Genomic DNA, 12,903 nt, shown 5'->3' on the forward strand with positions numbered 1-12,903 from the left:
TCTGCTGTCATATCTTTAAACTTCTATATTTAATGCTAGCTCTATAAACAACCACACTACAATAGCAACATTACTGGTGATTGATTTTCAACCCCATTTGGCTTGAGTGATCAAGAGAGGTAATTAACTTTACGACCCCAGCCTGTGTCTTGTCAGGTATTGGCCATCTTCTCTCCCATATTCAAGTGTCTCAAATCAGACCCAATAATGACCAACTGAGAAATGCATGCCTGCTCAGTCTCCCTATAAATTTAAAGCAGCCCATGGGGTGGCGCAGACACCATGGCTCTTTCACGAGTGATGCGCAGTTTCACCCCTGCAGTTTAACAAAAGCTGGATGAAGATACAACCAGAACTCTGCTCCACTCTGCAAGACAACAAGCAAACCAGCATTTGACATTTATTTTATATCAAGTCAGATTCCCACACTCTATCCACTAACATGCTCCTCATTCTCTTCCTTCTCACATCAGTGTCTTCTATCCTCAAATTATCCTTACTCTACCCCTCCTCTCTACCCTGCAGCATGCACATATCACCCTCACTCCTATCCTCTCCCTACTACTGCACCCATCATCTCCTGCATTTGTTGCACCCACATGCTGGCATAAACACCAGGGCCACTAGACACGTGCGCTCATGCATGTCCCACTCCCACCTTGCCTTCCTCGCCCTCCTCCTCCTCCTAGACTCAGGTGACATTTTTCCTAATCCTGGTCTGCCATTTTCCAACTGCAAGCCACATATCCAATACCCCTCCTCCTCTGGCAACCACTGCAATACACTCAGTTAAATTTCTATCCCCCTGCTTCCTCAAAGCAGTCCACCTATCTCATGTGCTCTTTGGAACACCCGCTCCATCTGTAACAAGCTAACATCTGTACATGACCTCTTCATCTCTCATGGCTTTAACATACTCGTCATAACAGAAACCTGGCTTCAAAATTTGGACTCAGCTTCTCCTGCTGCCCTCTCCCATGGTGGCCTCCATTGGACTCACTCCCCCAGACCCAACAGACAGAAAGGAGGTGGAGTTGGATTCCTTCTATCCCCACAAAGCACCTTCCAAGTCCTTCCTGTCCCTCCCCCTCTATTCCTCTCTTCTTTCGAGATGCACTGTATTTGTCTGTTTTCTCCTATTTCTCTGAGGATTGCAGCAATTTATCGGCCTCCTGGACCGGTATTGCGCTTTCTTGATGACTTTGCTGCCTGGCTACCCTACTTTCTCTCCTCTGAAATACCCACTATCATTCTTGGTGACTTCAACATTCCTGTTAATGTTAACAGCCCAACTACAGCTAAACTTCTCGATTTAACCTCATCTTTTGACCTAACCCAATGGACACATACTTCCTCTCACTCCAATGGTAATACCCTTGACCTTGTATTCTTCCATCTCTGCAACCCTGGCAACCTCACCAACACCCCCTTTCCTCTCTCTGATCACAACCTCATTAGTTTCACTGTATCCTTGCCTCCAACCACCCCTCCAAGCAGCAAACAATTACTTTGTAGAAACCTTCGCCACTTTAACCCTTCTCTTCTCTATTCTGCTACTGACCACCTATATGACATAATCTCTCCCCTGTCCTGTCCTGACCTGGCCACCTCTGTCTACAACAGTTCACTCTCATCATCACTAGATGCACTTGCTCCTCTAACCACACGCAGAATCAGGCCCCGGCCGTTACATCCCTGGCAAAGTGACAACACTAGAAATCTCAAGAGACATTGCCGTGCTCTTGAATGACTGTGGCGCAAAACCAAATGCCTGCAAGACTTCACCTTATATAAATCTGCCCTTCTAAAATACAATTCATGCCTCCATGCTGCCAAACAAGCTTACTTTGTTTCTCTTATTAATACTTTGTCATCCAGTCCCCGTTCTCAACCTTTAACTCTCTGCTTCGTCCACCACCCCCTCTACCCACTAACTCACTCACTGCCCAAGAGATTGGCAATCATTTCGAAGACAAGATTGATGCAATTTGTGAGGACACCTCCACTGTGTGTACATCTTCCCCACCCAACATACCTTGCCTAACAGCACATTCAACACTCTCCTCTTTTGAATTGGCTACTACTGAAGAGGTTACAAAACTTTTCTCAGATGCCCACCTAACCAATTGTTCCTTGAATCTTGTTCCCTCACCACAACTACGGTCACCCTCTTCTTCTATCCTATGCTCCCTCACCCACATCTTCAATCTCTCCCTCTCTAGTGGCACCTTCCCCTCCCCTCTAAAACATGCGCAGATCACTCTCATACTTAAAAAGCCCTCACTGGACCCCACCAATCTAAACAACTTAAGACCTATCTCATTGCTCCCATTCACCTCTAAACTTCTAGAACGCTTAGTGCACAACCGTCTTAGCTCCTACCTCAGTGAAAATAACCTTCTTGACCCCTTACAGTCTGGCTTTTGCTTGCAGCACTCTACAGAAACTGCCTTACTAAAACTCACTAACGATCTACTAACTGCTAAAACCAACAGCCAATACTCCATACTCCTACTACTTGACCTCTCTGCGGCCTTTGATACTGTTGACCACCTACTCCTTCTCAAACTCCATTCCCTTGGCATCTGAGATTCTGCTCTATCCTGGTTCTCTGCCTATCAACGCTTCTTCAGTGTCACCTACAACTCTGTCTCCTCCTCTCCATTGCCCCTTTCTGTGGGGTCCCCCAAGGCTCTGTTCTTGGACCCCTTCTCTTCTCTATCTTCACCTCCTCCCTTGGTCACTTGATAACTGCCCACGGCTTCCAATACCACTTATACGCCGATGACAGCCAAATCTATCTGTTTACTCCTCACCTCACTCCTTCAGTCTCCTCTCGCATTACTAACTTACTAATTGACATATCAGCATGGATGTCACACCACTTCCTTAAACTAAATCTCTCTAAAACTGAGCTATTAATATTCCACCCCACCTGCGCCCCCCTCCATGACTTTTCCAGCAAAATCAACAATGCAACTATCAGTCCCTCCCCTCACGCCAGGGTACTAGGTGTAATCCTAGACTCTGACTTGTCATTTCAGCTCCAAGTCCAATCTTTGTTAAAAGTTTGTAGAATTCACCTCTAACATCTCTAAAATTCGCCCCTTTTTAACAAATGAAACCACCAAGCTCCTCATTCACTCCCTTCTTATATCCCGCCTTGACTATTGCAACTCCTTTCTCATTGGCCTGCCTCTCCATAGGCTCCTCCCCTCTTCAGTCTATCATGAATGCTGCTGCCAGACTTATCCACCTTACCAACCACTCAGTGTCTGCCAACCCTCTCCTCCAATCCCTACACTGGCTCCCAATCACCCAGCGAATTAAATTCAAAATACTAACCACAACATATAAAGCCATTCACAACTCTGCCCCGAGCTACATCACCAATCTTGTCTCCAAATATCACCCAAACCGTCCTCTCCGCTCTTCTCAAGACCTCCTACTCTCAAGCTCTCTAGTCTCCTCCTCCCATGCTCCAGATCCTCTGATTTCTCCAGAGCCTCTCCCATCCTCTGGAACTCGCTACCTCCACTGGTCCGGCTATACCCTACTCTTGCTACCTTCAGATGATCCCTGAAAACTCATCTCTTCAGGGAAGCCTATCACGTCTCCAACTAATCTCCTACCACTTCCATCAGCTCATTTCCCACAGTTACAACCTTTTGTACCATCTGCCCCACCCTATTAGATTGTAAGCTCTTCTGAGCAGGGCCCTCTTAATCCTCTTGTATTTTATTGTATTGTAACTGTATTGTCTCCTTTTATATTGTAAAGCGCTGCGTAAACTGTTGGTGCTATATAAATCCTGTATAATAATAATAAACAAATAATAATAATACTTGCACTTTAACACATAATAAGTAATCATAGAACAAAGGTGATGTTTGGAGCCAATACTTACTTTTCAAGTCCAGACATTATTATGGGAGGTAGAACCAGAATCGGCATGGGCAGCACCACTCTTGTCAGAGCCGTCTCTATTAGCGCCTACAGAAAAATCAGAAAGGAGAGGGATGAGAATGACACCGTCTTACCCGGCAATGTCCACGACCCTTTGGCTGTCTGCCACTGGTAAAAACTGGCAGCACCCGCTAATGGTGCATCAACACCCACTGGTTTAACTTAGAACTATACACACACACTGCTTTTATAATGTATTATTAGTGCCCCTGGCTCAGGTCAGTATTCAGTTTAACTGGGCTGTCTGAAGATCGCCATAAAACACTCTATCTATCTATCTTAATCAGTCAAATAAATAATAAATTAAAAAAAATAAATGTATCTATAGATTCATGTTTATGAGGGGGGAGCAGCACACGGAAGGTTTTTTTTTACCTTCTGTCTTTACAACCACTTTAAATAAATCTATTCATATTTATCAGTCAAGTCTATCTTTCTATCTATCAATATATCTGTCTGTCTGACTATCTATTGATTTTAATCTGTCAAATCAATCTATCACAATTATTTATTCAAACCAATATATTGTAAATATTCACATTTTGTTATCTTGATCTTTATAACCAGAATGTTCCACACATCTATGCATTTTAATGGTTGCCGAACTCCTAGGCATAATCATGACAGTTTACTACCACATGCAAATCTTGGATAGATAGATATCTACAGTGCCTTGCAAAAGTATTCACCCCCCTTGGCTTTTTACCTATTTTGTTACATTACAGCCTTTAGTTCAATGTTTTTTTTAATCTGAATTATATGTGATGGATCAAAACACAATAGTCTAAGTTGGTGAAGTAAAATTAGAAAAATATATACATAAAACTATTTTTCAGAAATAAAAAAACATAAAATTGGCATGTGCGTACGTATTCACCCCCTTTGTTATGAAGCCCATAAAAAGCTCTGGTGCAACCAATTACCTTCAGAAGTCACATAATTAGTGAAATGATCTCCACCTGTGTGCAATCTAAGTGTCACATGATCTGTCATTACATATACACACCTTTTTGAAAGGCCCCAGAGGCTGCAACACCTAAGCAAGAGGCACCACTAACCAAACACTGCCATGAAGACCAAGGAACTCTCCAAACAAGTAAGGGACAATGTTGTTGAGAAGTACAAGTCAGGGTTAGGTTATAAAAAAATATCCAAATCTTTGTGATCCCTCGGAGCACCATCAAATCTATCATAACCAAATGGAAAGAACATGGCACAACAGCAAACCTGCCAAGAGTCGGCCGCACACCAAAACTCACGGACCGGGCAAGGAGGGCATTAATCAGAGAGGCAGCACAGAGACCTGAGGTAACCCTGGAGGAGCTACAGAGTTCCACAGCAGAGACTGGAGTATCTGTACATAGGACAACAATAAGCCGTATGCTCCATAGAGTTGGGCTTTATGGCAGAGTGGCCAGAAGAAAGTCATTACTTTCAGCAAAAAACAAAATGGCACGTTTTGAGTTTGCGAAAAGGCATGTGGGAGACTCCCAAAATGTATGGAGGAAGGTGATCTGGTCTGATGAGACTAAAATTGAACTTTTTGGCAATCAAAGAAAGCGCTATGTCTGGTGCAAACCCAACACATCATATCACCCAAAGAATACCATCCCCATGGTGGTGGCAGGATCATACTGTGGGGATGTTTTTCAGCAGTCGGGACTGAGAAACTGGTCAGGGTTGAGGGAAAGATGGATGGTGCTAAATACAGTAATATTCTTGAGTAAAACCTGTACCACTTTGTGTGTGATCTGAGGCTAGGATGGAGGTTCACCTTCCAGCAGGACAATGACCCCAAACACACTGCTAAAGCAACACTTGAGTGGTTTAAGGGGAAACATGTAAATGTGTTGGAATGGCCTAGTCAAAGCCCAGACCTCAATCCAATAGAGAATCTGTGGTCAGACTTAAAGATTGCTGTTCACAAGCGCAAACCATCCAACTTGAAGGAGCTGGAGCAGTTTTGCAAGGAGGAATGGACAAAAATCACAGTGGTAAGATGTGGCAAGCTCATAGAGACTTATCCAAAGCGACTTGGAGCTGTGATAGCCGTAAAAGGTGGCTCTACAAAGTATTGACTTTAGGGGGGTGCATATTTATGCACATTGACTTTTTCTGTTATTTTGTCCTATTTGTTGTTTGCTTCACAATTAAAAAAAAAACAAAAAAAAACACATCTTCAAAGTTGTGGGCATGTTCTGTAAATTAAATGATGCAAATCCTCAAACAATCCATGTTAATTCCAGGTTGTAAGGCAACAAAACATGAAAAATGCCAAAGGGGGTGAATACTTTTGCAAGGCACTGTACATACCTATCATAATCTATTTGTTTTCTATCTATCATATATACGATAAATATCTATCTAATCTATCATATTTATTACATCTATCGTATATACACTATATTACCCTATCTATCATACACTATATTACCAAAAGTATTGGGACACCTGCCTTTACACGCACATGAACTTTAGCCCAGGTTCACACTGCTGTGGGTTAGAAATCGCGCAAGTTCAACTTCAGGGGCAATTTGACAGACATCTTTGCAGGTTTCTGCACAGATGTCTATTCAAATCGTCGCCAAAAGTAGTACAGGAACTACTTTTGGGAATCGCTACGACGCTGCACAAATTCCGATGGTGCCATTGCCTGCAATAGCTGCCGATTTACATGCAATTTAACATGTCAAATCACATGCCAAATCGGCCCAATGTGAACGTGGGCTCAATGGCATCCCAGTCTTAGTCCGTAGGGTTCAATATTGAGTTGGCCCACCCTTTGCAGCTATGGGAACTTGACTGGCCTGCACAGAGTCCTGACCTCAACCCGTTATATCTATCATATCTATCTATCATATATAAATATCTATTGTACAGTGAGGGAAAAAAGTATTTATTCTTCCGCTAATTTTGTATGTTTGCACACTGACAAAGTAATTATCAGTCTATAATTTTAATGGGAGGTTTATTTTAACAGTGAGAGACAGAACAACAAAAAAATATCCAGAAAAACGCATTTCAAAAAAGTTATAAATTGATTTGCATTTTAGTGAGTGAAATACAGGGTATGTATTTGATCCCCTATCAATCAGCAATATTTCTGGTTCCCAGGTGTCTTCTGTACAGGTAAAGAGCTAAGATTAGGAGCACTCTCAAAGGGAGTGCTCCTAATCTCAGCTTGTTACCTGTATAAAAGACACCTGTCCAGAGAAGCAATCAATCAGATTCCAATCTCTTCACCATGGCCAAGACCAAAAAACTGTCCAAGGATGTCAGGGACAAGATTTTAGACCTATACAAGGCTGTAATGGGCTACAAGACCATCGGCAATCAGCTTGGTGAGAGGGTGACAACAGTTTGTGCGATTATTCGCAAATGTAAAAAACACAAAATAACTGTCAATCTCCCTCGGTCTGGGACTTAATGCAAGATCTCACTGAAATTATCATGAGAACGGTGAGGAATCAGCCCAGAACTACACAGGAGAACTGTGTCAATGATCTCAAGGCAGCTGGGACCATAGTCACCAAGAATACAACGGTAACACACTACGCCGTAAAGGACTGAAATCCTGCAGCGCCCGCAAGGTCCCCCTGTGTGTAAAGCACATTTACAAGCCCGTCTGAAGTTTGCTAATGAACATCTGAATAATTCAGAGGAGAACTGGGTGAAAGTGTTGTGGTCAGATGAGACCAAAATCAAGCTCTTTGACCCCCAAGAACACCATCCCCACCGTGAAACATGGAGGTGGAAACATTATGGTTTGGGGAACCTCCTTCCCTCAGGCAGGGCATTGAAAATGGGTCATTGATTTTAATTAATAATAATAGTAATTCCAGCATTCCAGCTCAAGAGGAAGCACATTAGGGTCCTGGAGTGGCCTAGCCAGTCTCCAGACCTTAATCCCAGAGAAATAATGTGGAGGGAGCTGAAGGTTCAAGTTACCAAACATCAGCCTCGAAACCTTAATGACTTGGAGAGAATCTGGAAAGAGGAGTGGGAGAAAATCCCTCCTGAGATGTGTGCAAACCTGGTGGCCAACTACAAGAAACGTCTGACCTCTGTGATTGCCAACAAGGGTTTTGCCACCAAATACTAAGTCATGTTTTGCGAAGGGGTCAAATACTTATTTCACTCATTAAAATGCAAATCAATTTATAACTTTTTTGAAATGCGTTTTTCTGGATATTTTTGTTGTTATTCCGTCTCTCATTGTTAAAATAAACTTACCATTAAAATTATAGACTGATCATTTCTTTGTCAGTGGGGCAAACATACAAAATCAGCAGGGGACCAAATACTTTTTTCCCTTACTGTAAATATCTATTGTATATATTGTATCTATCGTATATAAATGTCTATTGTATATACTGTAAATAGCCATCTAGCTACAGTGTCTATTTTATCTATCTATCGTATCTATTCTATCTATCTATCATTACATTAATATGGTTGCTGAACTCCTCAGTAATAGTAATACAGTTTACATCAAGGAATCCATTACCCATTCAGTAATACTGTATTTCAGGTTCCATATTAAAGCAAAGTACAAAAAAAACAAAGCGCCATTAGCAGGACTGGGACATTTCTGAACACCTGGAAGGAGATAATGAGAGCCTAAAGTTTTACAGGGAGTTAAAAAAAAGAACGAAATAAATAAATAATAAAATATATCTATCTATCTATCTATCTATATATATTATTATTTATTTATTTTTTTCGTTCTTTTTTTTAACTCCCTGTAACACACACACACAGTCATGGCCAAAAATATTTGCAATTACAAATGTTTAGGCATTCTCATGTTTATTTTGTTTGTATTTTTTTTTAACAAAAAGCCAAATCTGCCGCATTCCACGCAAAACTCCAAAAATGGACTGGACAAAATTATTGGCACCCTCCATTTAATATTTGGTAGCACACCACTTGGAAAAAATAACTGAAATCAATCGCTTTCTGTAACCATCAATGCGTTTCTTACACCTCTCTACTGGCATTTTGGACCACTCTTCTTTGGCCAACTGCTCCAGGTCTCTCAAATTGGAAGGGTTCCTTTTCCCAACTGCTGTTTTGAGATCTCTTCACAGGTGCTCTGTGGGATTTAGACCCAGACTCATTGCTGGCCAATTCAGTACTCTCCAGCGCTTTTGTCTTAAACCATTTCTGGGTGTTTGACGTGTGCTTTGGGTCATTGTCCTGCTGTAAGATCCATGACCTCTGACGGAGACCCAACTTTGTGACACTGGGCCCTACATTGAACCCCAGAATTCTTTGGTAGTCTTCAGAATGCCATGCACATGGTCTAGACCAGTGTTTCTCAACCCACAGTCCTCAAGGTGCCCCAACAGGTCATGTTTTCAGCCTTACCATTATTTTGCACAGGTGATTTGATCAGTTTCACCGCCTTAGTAATTACCACAGCCGTTTCATCTGAGGGAAATCCTAAAAACATGGCCTGTTGGGGCACCTTGAGGACTGGAGTTGAGAAACATTAGTGTAGACATCCAGTGCCTGAAGCAGCAAAGCAACCCCAAAACATCAGTGAACCTCCACCATGTTCGACTGTAGGCCTTCTTTAAAGGCCTAATTTCTTCAGTAATGATGAATGATGGGCTTTACCAAAAAGTTGTAATTTTGTTTCGTCTGTCCACAGCACATACTCCCAAAAGGATTTTGGCTTCCTCAGGTAAGTTTTGGCAAACTCCAACCTGGCTTTTTCTAGGTTTCTGTGTCAGCAATATGGTCCTTCTGGGTCTCCCTACCACAGCGTTCCTTTTCATTCAGATGGTGAAGTATAGTGCAAGCTGACACAGTTGTACCCTGTGCCTGAAGGTCAGCTTGAATGTGTCTGGAAGTTGACCAAGGTTCTTTATCCATTGTTCGAACAATCCTTCATTGCAATCTTTGACCAGTTTTTCTCTTTCCTCCACGTCCAGGGATATTAGCTACAGCGCCATGGGCTGTAAACTTCTTGACAATGTTGCACACAGTGGACACAGGAGCCTTCAGATCTCTGGAGATGGACTTGTAACCTTGAAATTGTCCATGCTTTTCCACAATTTTTGTTCTCAAATCCTCAGACAATTCTTTGCCGTTCTTTCTCTTCATGCTCCGTGTGGCACACAGAGACACACAACAGAAAGGTTGAGTCAAATTTTCACCATTTTAACTGGTTGCCGGTGTGATTTCTATTATGTCAGCACATGTTCGTTGATACAGATGAGTTTAATTACAAAATTACAGGAGCATCACAAACTTGGAATGCAGTTATTTCTTACAATTTTAAAAAATGTGGCCAATTTTGTCCAGTCCATTTTTGGAGCTTTACCTGGAATGTGTCAGATTGGGCTTTTTGTTTCTTTGCTTTTGGGTGTCATACCAATTCAAACAAAAGAAATAAACATGAGAATGCCTAAACATTTGTAATTGCAACAATTTTCTGGCCAAAGTGGTGCAATGTTTTGGACATGACTGTATAGGTTTGACCATCTTGTCTGCTATAGAGCAGAGGAGAGAATAAAGGGCTACAACTGAACTGCTGCCACCAATGGGCAAGGATTGGCATGGATCTGGCAGTTGAGGAGGGATAGTTATCTCCCCGTCCGTTATTCATGGATCTCGTCCATGGCCTCCTAAATTCTCCAAAATTTCAACTTAATATTTTTAGAAGAAGCAGTTAAAAATGTTCAGCATAGTGAGAACCTCCATGAGTCAGTGGGTTATCCAGCACGCAACGCGTAACAAGATTTGGCACCCTTGTGATGCGACGATGCCGGAGTATTATATCAGGCAAAACTATAGGAATTAACGGTATGACTTCTCAAATGGAACATATTTCTGTGAGGGGGCGTTTATTGCCTGTGATGACTCCATTTATTATGCTGGAAAACACAAGGCGTCCATATGTTTTTCTATATGCAGTAAAGTATAAATATCTCAATTACTACTTATCTAAGGAAGAACGCCGCAGGGAGGGGGAATGACTGCAATTCATTCGGGGAAGAGCTAAAGAAGCCCCTTCCTAAAATTGGGTATTTGGGTGATTCACATAATAAATTCATTATAGAACAACATGGAAATAATGACGTCACGCTTTGAACTAGGTAGACACGTGTCTTTTATATCTAATTAACTATGTAACGAGCGCTTCCAACACCAAGTACCTATTATCACTTGGAGGTCAAAGCTTAACTGCAGGCAGATGTTAAAAAAAGTTACCAGTAATGTAATTATGCATTCATTAAATAATAATTAAAAGTATTTTTAAACACAGCTAATATAATTACCTGTTTTTTTTTTACCTTTTTGAAAGCCCCTTCACAACATCACGAGGTCTTAAGCCTCGTACACACGATCGGATTTTCCTCAGACAAAACTTCAGACAAAAGCGTGTGCCTGGATTTTGTCTTGCATACAAATGGCAAGGAATTGTCGGCCAACAAACTAGAACATAGTGATGTACTATGTGGTTTTTCAGCTCTTTAGCGCCACCCTTTGGGCTCCTTCTGCTAATTTCGTGTTAGTAGAAGTTTGGTGAATGTTGATTTGCGCTTTTCATTTTGCACTTTTCATTTAGCCCTTTTCATTTAATTTCTGAACAGCCATTCGTCAACCAGACATGCTGCGGAATCGGAGGAGATAACGTTTTATTTATTATTGGCCTTGGAGTTATTGCTTTGACCCAAGTCCAGTCCAGGAACAGGAGGAGGAGGATTTCTTGGGCCAAAAGTTGGTTGCTATGTTAATCCTGACCAATTACATCATATGCCTTTGCTGCGGGAGCTCCAGGAGAATAATCCAGATGTTTTTCGGAATTAACTCCGGATGACGGACCCCTGCTTTCACCTACTCTTGGCATCACTATATTAGGAAGCAGGACACATGCATGAGGCTTTTATTTTATTTTTTGGTCAAATAATAATGATTTGATTTGGTATATTTTCTATATTTTTGGATGCATAGAATGCACTTTTTGGTTAAGTTCTATTGGCAGATAGCATGTCTAATTTTATTTGTTTTCTTTTTTTAATGCACAATAAAAAAAATGTGTAGAATAATACTTGGCTATGTGTTTTACTTCAAATGACAGTTTGGGAGTAGGCAGTTACATTTTATAAAATACAATGTAAAATTGACAAGAGACACCAACATAGTTGTATCTTTGACCTTAAAAACTACAGGATAATGGTGTTGTGGTAACTTGCCCCCCCCCCCCCCCAAAAAAAATAAAGCATAATAATATTATTCTTGATATCACTAGAAAAAAAAAGCCTTTGAAAATTTGTCTGCAATAACTCCATCAGTATCACCAGCAAAGCAGCTTCATTATTATCCCATTAAAGAAGAAGAGAATTGTGCGCTGCATTTGGAGATTTCAGAATTTGCCATGTTACGAATGTTAATTCTCCCTTATGAACGCTAGTTTACAAAACCGACCGCTTCTGGCTCCTCCTTGCTTCCGAGCATGCGTGTTTGTACTTTGGACTTTTGTCTGACGGACTTGTGTACACACGCTCGGAAAATCTGACAACAGACATTTGTCTGCAAAAAATTTTAAAACCTGCCATCCAACATTTGTCCGATGGAGCGTACAAACGGTCGGATTTTCTGCCAACAGCCTGTCATCACACAATTCCCATTGGAAAAAACGATCGTGTGGCTTATGAGGGGGGGAGCATAGGCACTTTATCATGACTCTACTGCTTTGAACAATGTTGTTACTGGCCATGGGCACCACACAGCCGGCAATCAACCTGGCCATACACCACAAGAATTTTGTTTCTACGTTCTTGTGGAATTTCTGAAAAGTTGTTCACCAGAGCATTCAATCTTGCCATCATGGAGTCAACGATGTTTGAAAGCCCTTAAAGTAAAGTAGTAAACTGCAGTGGATGGAAAAAATAAAATCCCTTCTGCAAGGCAATGTCATAATGT

General features: G+C 41.5%; 1 protein-coding gene across 1 annotated transcript in view; it reads right to left on the bottom strand.

Annotated features, from left to right (window-relative positions):
* Nucleotides 1-12,903, bottom strand: part of SFXN5 (sideroflexin 5) — a 367,837-nt gene that overhangs the window by 152,231 nt on the left and 202,703 nt on the right. Inside the window, exon 12 of the mRNA XM_073611062.1 lies at nucleotides 3,908-3,993. Coding sequence (XP_073467163.1) covers nucleotides 3,908-3,993 — 86 coding nt within the window. The remainder of the gene's footprint in view (nucleotides 1-3,907; nucleotides 3,994-12,903) is intronic.

Source organism: Aquarana catesbeiana, linkage group LG01 (genome assembly GCF_042186555.1).
Source record: "Aquarana catesbeiana isolate 2022-GZ linkage group LG01, ASM4218655v1, whole genome shotgun sequence".
NCBI classification, from domain to species: Eukaryota; Metazoa; Chordata; class Amphibia; order Anura; family Ranidae; genus Aquarana; species Aquarana catesbeiana.